The 17024-nt window shown below is 49.3% G+C and overlaps 1 protein-coding gene across 6 annotated transcripts in view; it reads right to left on the bottom strand.

Moving 5' to 3' along the window:
- Window positions 1-773: 773 nt before the first annotated feature.
- LOC129844767 (nuclear respiratory factor 1) overlaps window positions 774-17024 on the bottom strand; it is a 28939-nt gene continuing 12688 nt past the window's right edge. For 2 of the 6 annotated variants that reach the window (XM_055912862.1, XM_055912863.1), the window contains exons 8-13: window positions 15443-15541; window positions 14926-15006; window positions 13261-13311; window positions 12602-12759; window positions 8629-8789; window positions 774-2392 (exon numbers count right to left, since the gene is read on the bottom strand). In XM_055912862.1, the coding sequence (XP_055768837.1) occupies window positions 2232-2392; window positions 8629-8789; window positions 12602-12759; window positions 13261-13311; window positions 14926-15006; window positions 15443-15541 (711 nt within the window). In that variant the 3' untranslated portion in view covers window positions 774-2231. The remainder of the gene's footprint in view (window positions 2393-8628; window positions 8790-12601; window positions 12760-13260; window positions 13312-14925; window positions 15007-15442; window positions 15542-17024) is intronic. The other 4 variants (XM_055912865.1, XM_055912864.1, XM_055912866.1 and 1 more) reach the window with 4 other exon arrangements.

The raw sequence follows: 17024 nt of genomic DNA, 5'->3' as shown, positions 1-17024 counted from the left end.
AGAGTCCATTCATTTATGTAGCAGTATGTCATGAGAGACGAGGTAAGAACGAATGTGGCTTTAAATTCCCTGTATAGGTGGATATTTTCGAGAGAGAGGGCAAGGCCTGTTTCTCAGAAAGCATTCTGAGGCTTTTTTAATCTGGTGCTACAGGGTGATGCACACGTGTCACGCTCCTATCATCCCAGTGGCCAGCTGCCCTCTAACCCACAACATCACCCACCCACATTAACACAAACACCATTTAGACATCCTCTCAAAATTATCTCCTTAAAATGTCTCATAAACAAGCGCTTCAATACAGAGAAGACAGCAAAGCAGGAAACAGGACATGGTGTATCTTTCCATCCATGAGGTTGTAACCTGCTTCCTCTGCTGTAATCTGGGAGGCAGAATGGGATGTGCGTTGACGCCTGACGGATTAGGGCCCGAACCAACGTCTCTCTCTCCCACTCCGCAACAGAAGGACCCAGCTAGCAAATCCCAGGCTTTAACCACGGGGAGGGCTGCACAGTGCAATACAGCTTATGATGTAACCAGGACCCTGACCGTCCGTCACGACAGGCTCTGAGTGTGTGTGGCGGGTAGGGGGATGACAGTGGAGTGTATAGAGGTCGGTAAACCAACCAATCGGTAAACCATGTAGAAAAAGAGGGGCATGGACCAACAAGTCCCACAACAACCAATATAGTGTATGATGTGAAGAATAATAGTAGGGTTTTGGAAAGGAAGTATTTCACCTTCAGAGTTCAATGATGACACTGGCTAGTGTGACCGGTGAACAGTAGTCACTTTATTGGGCGATCACATGGACTGCATGCTTGGTGTAATTCAGTCACCTCATGTATTTCCTAAATCATTAATTCTACGGAGAGGATTCTCTGTAATGAGCTGAATTTATTCATACCGTCATATCAAACCAGACAAATGCACACGTATTCTGTACAAATACAAAAGTCATCGAATGCTCTGTAGTATACAGTACAGTCCCCCTCAATTTATAAAATTATTTAGAATACGTTCCTACCACTGACATCAAAAGGAGCGTCTTTGTTTAAAATAAAAAAAAACACTCAAAGGGACAGCTACTCATGCATTAGAGACACCAATTGTGATATTCTCTGGAGTCAAAATGGCTGCCTAGCCAGGTCGTCAAATATCCAGCACAAAAAAATACCTTACTAATAAATCCTGAGTCTTCACAAATCCCAGTATGTGTGTGGAGTGGACTACAGTACAATAAACCACACAACAACAGGTAACATATTTCAGAAGTAATGTTTCATTGGAATCATTCTAGGCAGTGAAGTGTCTTACAGTGGACAGTTGATAATTGGGATGCTTCGTAGACATCCAGGGTACAAGAGGAACATTGACTAATATAGCAGGGGGTGGAATTAGTGGAAAGGTTCCAGGGTTTCAGCACAACCTGATTGCATATGAAGTCCATGACAACAGAGCAGAGAGTGATTGTGATTTGGTAACCGCATTCTATAACAAACATGGAATAACACTCACACACATCGTACCAAAACATCATTAATGGGACTGTGATATAGGTTCAGAATGAAAGGTGAATTGGTGGTGGTGGTGGCGTCCTCCTTGGCTTTTTGGTTATTCTTTAAGTAAATGTTAAGGTGTGCAGAAATAAATACTAAATACTCTCTAACCCATGTCACACAATGCTCAACATCAAAGCTAAAAATGGACATTCAAACAAAAAACATCTCCTACTATATACACACACATAGTAAACAATGCATTGATAAATCCGTCACTTTTTATTCCCCTGCAGATGTACATAAAAAATATATTTTTTTACATTGTACAGAGCGCAGCATGTGGAAACCATAGAGAATGATAGAGGCCTCTACTGGCCAAAAGGCTGTATTAGCATGGGCAGCGCCATTTAGGGCTTCCACCATTTTAATGCAGTCAACTGTTGGGGGACTTCCAACTTCATTGGCTGATCCTCCACTGACGGAGTAATGTCAAACCGGGTTATCAGGAGGGATCAGTCAATTGTGAAGAGGAAAATGGAGTAATTCAAAATGGAGATGGCCTCAATGGCACTGCCCATGCTGTCATAGACGCTATAATGGCACAGATACAAAGATGAGCCCTCTATCTATCTCTATGGTGAAAACGGACTATCCCTCCCTCAGCTCCCGGCGGCGGCCATTTTGGGACTTTGTTCCAGTGGAACACACCTGCCAAGGGAGGATTCAGTGTCACTGCTCCAGAGTCACTACCTCTACTGCCTGGCCGTCCAGTGTGACCGTGTTGTCGATGCGTGTGGCCACGGGCGCCATGGCCACTTGTACTGGCCGGTTCCCCTGGGCTAGGCTGGTAACCACCGTCTGGTACATGCTGACTGGGATCTGCACCAGGCCTGGAGCGAGACAGACGGGGGGATACAGGCTTAGACACGTTTAAATAGTAAAAAGTAGCACTTCTGTTCTCCATCGACCTAAATGTCTTTTTATTCCATTTATTAACCAGGTAGGCCAGTTGAGAACAAGTTCTCATTTACAACTGAGACCTGGCCAAGATAAAGCAAAGCAGTGCGACAAAAACAACAACACAGAGTTACACATGGAATAAACAAAAGTACAGTCATTAACACTATAGAAAAGTCTATATACAGTGTGTGCAAATGTAGTAAGATTAGGGAGGATGTGCAGAATATGAATGTGCAAGTGGAGATACCGGGGTGACCAAAAGGACCAAAAAAATAAATATGAGGTAGTTGGGTGGGCTATTTACAGATGGGCTATGTACAGGTGCAGTGATCGGTAAGCTGCTCTGACAGCTGATGCTTAAAGTTAGTGAGGGAGATAGAAAACTCCAGCGTTAGCGATTTTTGCAATTCGTTCCAGTCATTGGCTGCAGAGAATTGTAAGGAAAGGCGGCCAAAGTAGGAGTTGGCTTTGGGGATGACCAGTGAAATATACCTGTTGGAGCGCGTGCTACAGGTGGGTGCTGCTATGGTGGCCAGTGAGCTGAGATAAGGCGTGGGTTTGGTGACGAATATGAAGCGATGGCCAGCCAACGAGAGCATACAGGTCACAGTGGTGGGTAGTATGTGGGGCTTTGGTGACAAAACAGATGGCACTGTGATTGACTGCATCCAGTTTGCTGAGTAGAGTGTTGGAGGCCATTTTGTAAATAACATCGCCGAAGTCAAGGATCGGTAGGATAGTCAGTTTTACGAGGGTATGTTTGGCAGCATGAGTGAAGGATACTTTGTTGCGAAATAGGAAGCCGATTCTAGATTTAATTTTGGATTGGAGATGTTTAATATGAGTCTGGAAGGAGAGTTTACATTCTAACAGGACGCCCAGGTATTTGTAGTTGTCCATGTATTGTAAGTCAGAGCCGTCCAGAGTAGTGATGCTGGACAGGCGGGCAGGTGCGGGCAGCGAACGGTTGAAGAGCATGCATTTAGTTTTACTTGCATTTAAGAGCAGTTGGAGGCCATGGAAGGAGTGTTGTATGGCATTGAAGCTCGTCTGGAGGTTTGTTAACACAGTGTCCAAAGAAGGGCCAGAAGTATACAGAATGGTGTCGTCTGGGTACAGTTGGATCAGAATCTCTAGCAGGAAGAGCGACATCATTGATGTATACTGAGAAAAGAGTCTGCTCGAGAACTAAACCCTGTGGAACCCCCATAGAGACTGCCAGGCCCTCCAATTTGACACACTGAACTCTGAGAAGTAGTTGGTGAACCAGGCGAGGCAGGCATTTGAGAAACCAAGGCTGTTGAGTCTGCCGATAAGAATGTGGTGATTGACAGAGTCGAAAGCCTTGGCCAGGTCGATTAAGACGGCTGCACAGTATTGTCTTTTATCGATGGCGGTTATGATATTGTTTAGGACCTTGAGCGTGGCTGAGGTGCACCCATGACCAGCTCGGAAACCAGATTGCATAGCGGAGAAGGTACGGTGGGATTCGAAGTGGTCGGTGATCTGTTTGTTAACTTTGCTTTCGAAGACCTTAGAAAGGCAGGGTAGGATAGATATAGGTCTGTAGCAGTTTGGGTCTAGAGTGTCTCCCCCTTTGAAGAGGGGGATGACCGCGGCAGCTTTTCAATCTTTAGGGATCTCAGACGATATGAAAGAGAGGTCGTTCAATGCAGTACGCTCAACCAGCCTCACAACCGCAGACCACGTGTAGTAACCATGCCAGCCAAGGACCTCTACAATGTTTAATGTCGTTAATTGTAATTGTTTGAACATTTATTTTTAGTTATGTGTCAGACCCCAGGAAGACCAGCTGACATCATGGCGTCAGCTAATGGGGATCCTAATAAACATTTATATTCCATATTTTCTTGTCTGATGTTATAAATGTAATTCTTGAAGTGAAATATTCATTTCCCAGAATGAGAGGACAATCCATTTTTCTATGCAATTCTATATTTTGGCCACACATACAATGCAGTATTGACAAAGGGACTGATGAAATGGATAAATGGCCATTTTAGTTCTGCTGTATTGTGCCTTGGTCCATGAGGGTCTTTAAGGTGGGGTTAGGGCCTGAGAGAGAGCCATGCTAGAGTCAAACCGCGTTAGGCAGCCATTTTAGAGGCTGCATTGCAGAACAATGGTCCAATTGAGCCTGACTGCCTCTCCTCCCTGCCCAGCTGTGTGTGAGTGTGTGTGTGAAAGACTCTGCCTGGGGATTACTACTGCAGTCACGTGGGTCTCTGCCCAGCCCCACAAGCTGTCACAGTGTCACAGGCTAGGGGAAGGAGGTCATAGCTGGGTATGGTGGCGGGCGGATGCTCGTGGTCATTCCACATTTTAGTGACACACTGGCATAATGATAACTAATGCGGGCATTTTGAAAATGATGCATAAATGTGATCAACAATATGATAACCCACACCTCTTTACCTTATCCACCAGGTCCAGACCCCTCCTCCATAACATGTGTTTAAACACCACATTTTAGTGTTAAAATGTAACGTTAGAAACTCAATTTAAACAATGTCTGTCTAGACACATTAATAAAGTCTCAATTATGTTTCATTTACAAAATCACTAAATGTAATGCCAAGTAAATCCATTTGGTCGACTCGTATGATGCTCTCTCTAAATGAGGCCACAGGTCCCCCTCTGTAGTAGTCTAATAAGCCCCCTCGGTCCAGCTACATGACAGAATCAAGTTGTGTTGATTGACTGGCTGTGATGATTGTATAGTAGCAGGGCAATACAATACGGTGGTGGGGGCAGTCTGGCATAGTAAGTTTACCATGTCTTGACTGATTTCAAGTCAATGCTAATATGGCACAATTAGCTAGCTAGCTGACCAACAACTGTAACACTGTATTTGAGAGACAAGCGCTCATTGTGCAAATGTAATTGTTTTCAATAAACATTTGGAGACTAATATAGTTTACATGTTGTCAATATGCGGCAGGTAGCCTGGCATTCAGAGAGAGCCCGGTGCTTACTGAGTCAAGTACCAGGCCAAGCCGCTCACACTTCACTTACTGTGACATTGAGGGCCATGGTCGACGAGTGTGTGCGAGTGTGTATGTGTGCTAGGTACAAAGCTAGCCAATCAGGCAGCACTTCAAACAGTGGCCCCTCCACTCCTCCATTACGGTGATTAGGTAAAGGTCAACAGGCTCAGGAGAGGAGCAGTACTGGGCCAACAGGTGAAGGGGCTGGTTGTTAGCTGAGTGGGGCCTGCTGCTAGCTAACAGACTAAGGATGTGTTCCAAATGGCATTCTATTCCCTATACAGTGAACTACTTGTGACCGCTTTGGACAAAAGTAGTGAAATATATAGGGGATAGGGTGCCATTTGGGATGCACCCTAACAGCAGAAGCTACAAGGGAGGGAGGTTTAGCGCTGTGGCTTCTATCAACTGGCTAAAATAACCCACTTGTAGAATGATGGGGCACGGAAGGGGCTCCAGCTATCCCACAATGCCTTTTCCTTTTCCAGTCTCCTGGGTTCTGCTGCCTCCCTCCCTGTCCATTCACCAAACAGAGTTTTTGATGGCTCACAAAAAGCCACAACAGATGGGGTTTCACTAGATAACACAGCCACAAAGTCTAAATGGTGTTTTTGGTCTTAAAGTTAGGTTTAAAATCAGATTTGATGAGGATACATTGCAGAAAGGGGTGGGTTTAGCCATAATTACGACGTTGTGGCTGTGTTAACTAGTGACGACCCAACAGATGGGCATCTTAAAAAGGGTAGCCATTTTGCAAATGACAGTATGATGCATGTCCAAATCGGAACATGTTTTTCGTGTGTCATACTGTCGGTCACTCCTGTGAAACATACCACATCCAATAGGGACAGCTTTAACTTCACTTAGTTAACTTCACAGAGAAAAGCATTAGATTCTCATTGCAATGCAATGCAGCGACTGTAAAATGATGGGCAGGCACATTGTGGGGGGGAAAGAAGGCTTCCCGATGTCCATTTCTTTAAATGTAGTTGTAATGCTTGCTAATCAGCTTTGGGTGTTTAAAGACACGCCTTTGCTAGTGGCCTTCTTCCTAATGCAGCCTGTGGGCAGTGGTAGAGGAGGGGACAGTGTGTGTGACACCATGAGGCCGGTTGCTGTCCGGTCCCAGGGCGATGACAGCTGGCCCAGTGATTAGACTATAGACTGATAATGGAGTGGATCAAAGCCTCTTTAGCAAGAGCACTTCAGGGAGATGACAACGCCCCCGTGCCTGGGGGGAAGGGGGTAGGGATTGTCACCAACTGTAGGACAGGGGAGTGACGTGAAGAGACAGGAAACTAGCCCTGAAGGCAGAGAGGGACGGCCTGAAGGATGGGAGTTGGGTTGAGGGATGGAGTTTCTGGAATGATGGAGGTGGAATGTTACGTGGATAAAAGCTGCTGCTGAGATCATGATGTAACCATCAGCTGATGAGAGCTGGTATCATACGAACTGAAATAATTTAAATAACTAATCAGTATGTATTGTAAATGTGCATCTACAGTATGAACGGTCTGCTGCAGAGTTGTAGAGACATACTCATATGGGTCTCTCGTGCCCACGCCCACCATCTGTGGCATCAACACAGAGTGGACTAGAATAGAGAAGCTCACTGGCAGCTCCTGTCCTATTCCCTCACATACTGTCCAGACCTGGGTTTAAATACATATGCCTATTTAACTATTTGAAATACTTATTTTCTTGTTTTGAGTACGAGCCACACACACAAACAGCACAACTGGGGAACCTGGGTTATCCTAGCGAGAGCAGGGGGACAGGTGTGTGTTTGTATGTGCTGTTTCACCTGTAGCTGACACTCCAGACAGGTCATCATGATATGGGAGGATTATGTTCAACTGAGTGATGTAGTCGTTTTGTATGCATGGCGTATATGAAACAACGCGTGGGTTCAAACGCTAGGGCTGCGTGGGCTCAAACGCTAGGGCTGCGTGGGCTCAAACGCTAGGGCTGCGTAGGTTCAAACGCTAGGGCTGCGTGGGCTCAAACGCTAGGGCTGCGTGGGCTCAAACGCTAGGGCTGCGTGGGCTCAAACGCTAGGGCTGCGTGGGCTCAAACGCTAAGGCTGCGTAGGTTCAAACGCTAGGGCTGCGTGGGTTCAAACGCTAGGGCTGCGTGGGCTCAAACGCTAGGGCTGTGTGGGCTCAAATGCTAGGGCTGCGTGGGCTCAAACGCTAGGGCTGCGTGCGCTCAAACGCCAGGGCTGCGTGGGTTCAAACGCCAGGGCTGCGTGGGCTCAAACGCCAGGGCTGCGTGGGTTCAAACGCCAGGGCTGCGTGGGATCAAACGCTAGGGCTGCGTGGGCTCAAACGCCAGGGCTGCGTGGGCTCAAACGCTAGGGCTGCGTGGGTTCAAACGTTAGGGCTGCGTGGGTTCAAACGCTAGGGCTGCGTGGGCTCAAACGCTAGGGCTGCGTGGGTTCAATGTTAGGGCTGCGTGGGTTCAATGTTAGGGCTGCGTGGGTTCAATGTTAGGGCTGCGTGGGTTCAATGTTAGGGCTGCGTGGGTTCAATGTTAGGGCTGCGTGGGCTCAATGTTAGGGCTGCGTGGGCTCAATGTTAGGGCTGCGTGGGCTCAATGTTAGGGCTGCATCGGTTCAATGTTAGGGCTGCATCGGTTCAATGTTAGGGCTGTTGTTTGAATTGACATTTAAGCAATTTAGCAGACACTCTTATCCAGTGCAACTTACTGTTGCATTTATCTTCAGATAGCTAGGTGAGACAACCACATATCACAGTAAGTACATTCTCCATCAATTAAGTAGCTATCAGCAAAGTCAGAGCTAGAAAGGGGGGGTGCCAGTGTTAGTTCACAAAAGGCATGATTATTATTTTATGTTAGGGGTGTGTTGTAACGTTAGGGGTGCGTTGTAACGTTAGGGGTGCGTTGTAAAGTTAGGGGTGCGTTGTAACGTTAGGGGTGCGTTGTAACGTTCGGGGTGCGTTGTAACGTTCGGGGTGCGTTGTAACGTTAGGGGTGCGTTGTAACGTTAGGGGTGCGTTGTAACGTTAGGGGTGCGTTGTAACGTTAGGGGTGCGTTGTAACGTTAGGGGTGCGTTGTAACGTTAGGGGTGTGTTTGAATGATATGAGGAGTGTCAGTGGTCTATTTCACATTGATTTATACAGGTGAGTATATTACCTGACAATAGTTGTTGAGGGGTTGTGTGGTACGTACCGCTGCCATCTTGCACTCCAGTCAGTGCTCCTACAGCAGCCGCCGTTTCCCCGGCCAGAACGATTTGACCTCCTCCCTGTAGGGTGGCCTCAGCCAGCGTCGCCACTGCATGGGCCGCAGCCTCACTGCAACACAATCACACACACCTTAGAGATGGAAAGGAGGCGACGCGTGGCTATTTGTCCACCCTACGCATCCAAACAACGTTGACAGACTGGTGGACATTGACAATTATAGGGAGAGGGGACAACAACCCAAGCCCCAACCCTGACTGTGTGGTGGTGCCAGAGGCCCAACATTAGCCTACAGTTGACTGTATGGTGGTACCAGAGGCCCAACATTAGCCTACAGTTGACTGTATGGTGGTGCCAGAGGCCCAACATTAGCCTACAGTTGACTGTATGGTGGTACCAGAGGCCCAACATTAGCCTACAGTTGACTGTATGGTGGTGCCAGAGGCCCAACATTAGCCTACAGTTGGCTGTATGGTGGTGCCAGAGGCCCAACATTAGCCTACAGTTGACTGTATGGTGGTGCCAGAGGCCCAACATTAGCCTACAGTTGGCTGTATGGTGGTGCCAGAGGCCCAACATTAGCCTACAGTTGACTGTATGGTGGTGCCAGAGGCCCAACATTAGCCTACAGTTGGCTGTATGGTGGTGCCAGAGGCCCAACATTAGCCTACAGTTGACTGTATGGTGGTGCCAGAGGCCCGACATTAGCCTACAGTTGGCTGTATGGTGGTGCCAGAGGCCCAACATTAGCCTACAGTTGACTGTATGGTGGTGCCAGAGGCCCAACATTAGCCTACAGTTGGCTGTATGGTGGTGCCAGAGGCCCAACATTAGCCTACAGTTGGCTGTATGGTGGTGCCAGAGGCCCAACATTAGCCTACAGTTGACTGTATGGTGGTGCCAGAGGCCCAACATTAGCCTACAGTTGACTGTATGGTGGTACCAGAGGCCCAACATTAGCCTACAGTTGACTGTATGGTGGTGCCAGAGGCCCAACATTAGCCTACAGTTGACTGTATGGTGGTGCCAGAGGCCCAACATTAGCCTACAGTTGGCTGTATGGTGGTACCAGAGGCCCAACATTAACCTACAGTTGACTGTATGGTGGTACCAGAGGCCCAACATTAGCCTACAGTTGGCTGTATGGTGGTACCAGAGGCCCAACACTCTCACCCAAACACCCACGTCAACTCCCCACATCTGAAGGTGAGTAGGCAGCGCACCATTGCACATATTTGGCTCTGCCTTGGGAGACTCTTTAAAACAATACACCCATCCCCCCCTCATGCTCACATGAGGTAACCAGGAGGGAAGAGGACTCCTGTAACAAGCCCCAATGGGAACTCCAAGACACTGGAGGAAATGACTCCAAACTACCGCAGTGTCGACGAGTGCACCGCCAGCATCTACCGTAGTGTCGCCGAGTGCACCGCCAGCATCTACCGTAGTGTTAACAAGTGCACCGCCAGCATCTTCACACTTAGTACACACAATAGTTCCAAAAAAGCAAATTACTTTAAACCAGTTTTACTGTTTAGTTCAAACACCCGTTACCACACTTTTGTGAAAAGCGCAATCTCATTCAGCAGTGGTTTTATGAGGAATAAATGTAGTGGCTGATTGGTTGGTTCGCAACCACTTAACACTCCCAGAAACCAGGCGAGGCAGTTGAGTACAAAGGTAACGGCTAATTAATTAACTAAAATGAAACACTGAAATGGGAGAAAAAAGCAGCTGACCCCATGTCCCTATGGAACCCTTAGTTTCCTGCTCTAACCGTCCCCTCTTTCTGACATCACAGGTGTAACACAACTACCTATGCAATTAGAGACTATGGGAATAACACTTCAGCCTAGTTGCCTGCCCCTCCCTTGTTACGGCTCAGACCCCAGGGCCTTGTGTCAGCACTTGCTGATATGAATACACCTAGATGCATTTTGTTCACGCTGCAAGATGCCTCATTGCCAATGCAAGCACTGTCCTTAAAGGCCCAATGCAGCTGTTTTTATCTCAAATGTTATCCAGAAATGATTTGATATTAAGTACCTTACATGATTGTTTTCAATTAAAACGGTTTAAACTAAAATAACTTCTTAATAAAGGACAATTTCTCAAGCAAGAACTTTGCTAGGACTGTCAGAGTGGTCTGAGTGGGCAGGGGAAAATGTTAATTCAGCTGTTATTGGCAGATGTTAGGAAGCCTCTTTCTTATTGGTCTATTAACCAATTTACTGCATGGCGAAATTTCAGGTAGTCTTTTCAAACAGCTCCAAAACTAAAATGGCATTATCATCACTTATACAATTTCACAGTATTATTCCAACCTCAGTGTGGAAATACATAAAACACTGGAAAATCACCCGTTTGACTGCACTGGGCTTTTAACCATCAGTGGGGGACATGCTACACTGACCCAAAATCAGCCTCTATGGGCAACTTCATCCTACTCCGTTATAAACAGAGAGGAGAGAGCATTTGGGCGGTGACCATACCTCAATCCCACTGCGGCATTCTGGGACAGCAGGATTCTGACTCCACACCCTTGTACCAGCATCCTGCATTAAGCTCACAGAGAGCCCCACCCCTAAGCAGTGCAGCAGGAGATGTGTGCATTGTGCACGTTGTTTACAGAATTAGATTTCTCCCAATCTCAAAATGTTTCTGCAGGTTTCATTCAGTTTGGATGGTTTTAGATTGACACAGTGTGTTAGGTAATGACATTCTGTAACATTGTACCATGATTACAGAGTTTTTATTTAATTTAACATTTAAATATACAGTTTAGTCTCACTGACATCAAATCTATTTCACAAGAGAGATCTGTTAGAGATGACAGCAGTCACTGATGACTGTCAGTAGCTCAAAACATACACACTGATGACTGTCAGTAGCTCAAAACATACACACTGATGACTGTCAGTAGCTCAAAACATACACACTGATGACTGTCAGTAACTCAAAACATACACACTGATGACTGTCAGTAACTCAAAACATACACACTGATGATTGTCAGTAACTCAAAACATACACACTGATGACTGTCAGTAACTCAAAACATACACACTGATGACTGTCAGTAACTCAAAACATACACACTGATGACTGTCAGTAACTCAAAACATACACACTGATGACTGTCAGTAACTCAAAACATACACACTGATGACTGTCAGTAACTCAAAACATACACACTGATGACTGTCAGTAACTCAAAACATACACACTGATGACTGTCAGTAACTCAAAACATACACACTGATGACTGTCAGTAACTCTTGGGTAAAACACAGTATTGACAAAGGAAGGCCGCTGTCCTGCAGTCCTTGCCAGTGAGTATCTTTACTCTCAGTATTCAGCTAATGGGTCCACAGGTCATGAGGACATCATTCACCAACTAGCCTACAGTAGTCGAACCAATAGCAGTTCGCTGTGGAGCCTGGGGGAATTGAGATGGTTTATAAGTACCAGGGGCACAGCCCACTGGTCACCTGACCAACAGGGCTCTGCCTTGTCCTATCAGAAGGTCTGTATGAGGTTGTGCATTACGTCATGAAGCCAGGCCCAGTTGGTCATATTTTTGACTGCACTAGGCCTTTAAGTAAACATGGATGGGTCATCCAATGGTTGTGGTATCTGTGTGTTGTCCTTATGAAGGCTGGTCCCCCAGACTAAGTACTCACAATAGTCACCTACTCCCAGAGTCAGTGCAGATACAGCATTTGGCCTGATTGTCCACAATGCTGTTGAGTTGCACATTTTCTTCACCTGGCTGGACGACCCTGCTTGTCCCTTGAGACCAACCCCCAACCCTCCTGAACACGCCCTACCCGTTAAGTGCCATGGTGACGATGTGCCCTAATGAACACTCCCTACCCAATTAAATGCCATGGTGACGATGTGCCCTAATGAACACGCCCTACCCGTTAAGTGCCATGGTGACGGTGGCTCCCTGCTGCATCTCCTGGGAGGCGGCGACAGCGGCCTCGGCGAGGGACGCGACCGCCTGATTGGCCTCGGACGCCTGTGTGGTCTGTATGGTCATCTCCCCACCCTGCAGAGTCGCCCAGTTCTGCTCAACCTGGCCAGTAAGGAGGGATGGAGGGGGGAGGGAATAGGGCAAGAGAGGGAGGGATGGAGGGGGAAAGAAGAGGGAGGGATGGAGGGGGAAAGAAGAGGGAGGGATGGAGGGGGAAAGAAGAGGGAGGGATGGAGGAAGGAGGGATGGAGGAAGGAGAAGAGGAAGGAGGGATGGAGGAAGGAGGAGAGGGAGGGATGGAGGAAAGAGGAAGGAAAGGGAGGAAGGAGGAGAGGGAGGGAAATATGATAGAAGGAAGAGGGTAAGAGAGAGGGAGAGAAAAAAGATGGTAAGAGGTGGAGAGAGGGGGATGAGAGCAAGTGAGAGATGGAGAGAGGAAGTTGTAAGAGAGATGAGAGAGGAAGAGAGGGGGAAAGGGACAGAGAGAGGCAGAGTTAGGGTGTTTCTACACTACGACAAACAAAAACAAGTATGATTGTGATCCTTCGACAAACATTTGTCGTAGTCAATTAACATAACATGTGACGTATATCTGCCACTTACAATAAACTGTGGCGACACCTCCATCGGTAATGTGCGACACACCGACATATTCTGGTGAAGAGTAGAGAGAACTTGGTATTCAGCAATGATATTGAAACAGAGTATGAAGTTGCATTTCAGGGTTACAGAACAGTAAATATGACATGTTCCTCAACAAGAGAGGAAGGCATAGTGATTTGACAATCCTACAAATACCACATCATGCACATATCAATAAAAAATGTTTTGTTGGCTAACATATTCAGACAACGCATAAAAGCATTTTTTTGTTGTTGATTAAAAGCTTTTTTTCTCCCCAATTTCGTGATATCCAATTGGTAGTTAGCCTTGTCCCATCGCTGCAACTCCGCTATGGACTTGGGAGCGGCGAAGGTCGAGAGCCATGCGTCCTCCGAAACACGACCCTGCCAAGCCACACTGCTACTTGACACACTGCTCGCTTAACCCGGAAGCCAGCCGCACCAAATGTGTCGGAGGAAACACAGTACAACTGGCGACCGAAGTCAGCATGCATGCGCCCGGCCCGCCACAAGGAGTCGCTAGTGCGCTATGGGACAAGGACATCCCGGGCCGGCCAAACCCTCCCTTAACTCGGACAACGCTGGGCCAATTGTGCGCCGCCTCATGGGTCTCCCGGTCGCGGCCGGCTGCGACACAGCCCGGGTTCGAACCCGAGTCTGTAGGGAACGCCTCTAGCACTGCGATGCAGTGTTTTAGACCGCTGCGCACCTGGTAGGCCGGAACGCACTAAAGTTTTGAGTAATATAAAATTCTGTTTAAAACCAAAGCCTTGTGATGATCATCTCTTGAAAATGAAATAGGACTATAAACCAACAGGATGATTCATCCATGCGTGCACATCTATGGCTAGCAGTATCGCCGGATCCCAGAGTGTAAAGTACACCACAGAGTGTTGCATGTTCCACAACACTTAACATAATGAAACAAAAACAAGACTGATTTCTATGGCGCTTTTTACATCAGCGCAGGGTTTTTTCTGGATCAAAAAAGGGCTTAGGTGGTGGGCGTGGCAACGGGCGCGGCAACGGGCGCAGTCAGCCCGTAGGCGCAGCTGAATTTAAGAGGCCCTCATCTTGATGGTGTACAGTATTATTTGCATTTTAAGCCAATTTCCCGCAGTTCTACACATTTCTCCATGGAGCCGAGATCATTTTCAGGAGGTTTTAAAAGTTAATTTCCTGCAGTGCTCGCTCACATTTCTCCATGGAGCGGAGATCATTTTCAGGGGGTTTTAAAAGTTAATTTTCTGCAGTTCTACATATTTCTCCATGGAGCTGAGAGAAGATTTTGCAGTTTTAAAGCAAATTTCCTGCAGTTCTGCCATGGCTAATGCGATGTTATTTTGTTCAAGCATAATAACAAAATCAATACTGCTAAATTTATTGTTTTTACTTTGGTGATTGTTAGTTCTCAAAGATCATATTCTAATATATATATGTATATTTGTCTTTTCTACATCCTATATATCTGTCGTTTCAGTTTACACTGAAAAGTGTTTTTCCATCCCGAAAATCTATAAAAAAACGTTTTTCTCCCTCACTGTATGGACTTAGGTGACCCGATAAAGCGTTTAGGCGGCCCGCCCAAGGATTTCAATGGCAGAAAAATCCCTGTCAGCGCTTTAAATAGTAAGGGGGAAATCACCTCATCCATGACCAATGTGTAGAACCCACCTGGGTGTGGTCTGGACTGCCCCTTTGCGCCAGAAAGCTCACCACACATCAACTATTGCCGAGGAGAGGTGAGGAATGATATATGCCAATTAGGAATCAGGAGATGGTTAACATTAGCATCTCAAAAAGAGGAAACGCTGTCCGCACACTGCAGAAAAACGACCTTCAGGCTTAAAACGCCATCAAAATCGCTTTGTATTTATTTATTATAAAAGTGTTAGGGTGTAAAGGGGCATATTGCCTAAAAGTGTGTAATGGAGCCAGTTAGAGAAACCTTTCAGCTACACGCTATGTTCACTACTCTGGAGATTTAACAGTAACATCTAACACTCCTCACAGAATAGTAGTAACACACCTTACACACAGGAGGGACTGCCATTACAACCGCATACAGTCATCAGATAGGAGAATCAGGTGTCTCTACAAGTGTGTGTATTTGTAAGTGTGTGTGTGTTCTGAGAGACTGATGAGGTGTGTGGTGTGTGTACCTCTCCGTCGTTCACAGTGTAGTTGACCTGGGCCACGGTCACTGTGCCTGGCAGCTCCGAAGCATCGGCCAGAGTGGCCACCGTCTGCCCTGTGCCCACCTGATGTGTAGAGATGGAAAAAGAGATGGACAGACAGAAGATGGTGGAGAGAGAGAGAGAGAGGGGAAAGGGAGATTACAATGGGCAGCCTGGCTTGAGTACAAAACAGCCAAATCCTTCCCATGGATTATATCCCTCCAAATCATCATCCAGGGCATCTTTTAATCACCGCCTAGAGAGAGGGGGGGGGGCCTGTAGGCCGCCTAGAGAGGGGAGGGGGGGGCCTGCGGCCGCCTAGAGACGGGGAGGCCTGTAGGCCGCCTAGAGAGGGGGGGGGGGGGGCCTGCGGCCGCCTAGAGACGGGGAGGCCTGCGGCCGTCTAGCGAGGGGGAGGCCTGCGGCCGTCTAGAGACGGGGAGGCCTGCGGCCGTCTAGCGAGGGGGAGGCCTGCGGCCGTCTAGCGAGGGGGAGGCCTGCGGCCGTCTAGCGAGGGGGAGGCCTGCGGCCGTCTAGCGAGGGGGAGGCCTGCGGCCGTCTAGAGACGGGGAGGCCTGCGGCCGTCTAGCGAGGGGGAGGCCTGCGGCCGTCCAGAGACGGGGAGGCCTGCGGCCGTCTAGCGAGGGGGAGGCCTGCGGACGTCCATAGACGGGGAGGCCTGCGGCCGTCTAGAGACGGGGAGGCCTGCGGCCGTCTAGCGAGGGGGAGGCCTGCGGCCTTCTAGCGAGGGGGAGGCCTGCGGCCGCCTAGCGAGGGGGAGGCCTGCGGCCGTCTAGAGACGGGGAGGCCTGCGGCCGTCTAGCGAGGGGGAGGCCTGCGGCCGTCTAGCGAGGGGGAGGCCTGCGGCCGTCTAGAGACGGGGAGGCCTGCGGCCGTCCAGCGAGGGGGAGGCCTGCGGCCGTCCAGAGACGGGGAGGCCAGCGGCCGTCCAGCGAGGGGGAGGCCCGCGGCCGTCTAGCGAGGGGGAGGCCCGCGGCCGCCTAGCGAGGGGGAGGCCCGCGGCCGCCTAGCGAGGGGGAGGCCCGCGGCCGCCTAGCGAGGGGGAGGCCCGCGGCCGGCTAGCGAGGGGGAGGCCCGCGGCCGCCTAGCGAGGGGGAGGCCCGCGGCCGCCTAGCGAGGGGGAGGCCCGCGGCCGCCTAGCGAGGGGGAGGCCCGCGGCCGCCTAGCGAGGGGGAGGCCCGCGGCCGCCTAGCGAGGGGGAGGCCCGCGGCCGCCTAGCGAGGGGGAGGCCCGCGGCCGCCTAGCGAGGGGGAGGCCCGCGGCCGCCTAGCGAGGGGGAGGCCCGCGTCCGCCTAGCGACGGGGAGGCCCGCGGTTGTCTAGCGAGGGGGAGGCCCGCGGCCGCCTAGCGAGGGGGGGGCCCGCGGCCGCCTAGCGAGGGGGAGGCCCGCGGCCGCCTAGCGAGGGGGAGGCCCGCGGCCGCCTAGCGAGGGGGAGGCCCGCGGCCGCCTAGCGAGGGGGAGGCCCGCGGCCGTCTAGAGATGGGGAGGCCCGCGGCCGCCTAGCGAGGGGGAGGCCCGCGGCCGTCTAGAGACGGGGAGGCCTGC

The sequence above is a fragment of the Salvelinus fontinalis genome, unplaced genomic scaffold (genome assembly GCF_029448725.1).
Source record: "Salvelinus fontinalis isolate EN_2023a unplaced genomic scaffold, ASM2944872v1 scaffold_0225, whole genome shotgun sequence".
Classification (NCBI taxonomy): Eukaryota; Metazoa; Chordata; class Actinopteri; order Salmoniformes; family Salmonidae; genus Salvelinus; species Salvelinus fontinalis.
The sequence above is the reverse complement of the archived record's forward strand: the minus strand, read 5'-3'. Positions and strand labels throughout refer to the sequence as shown.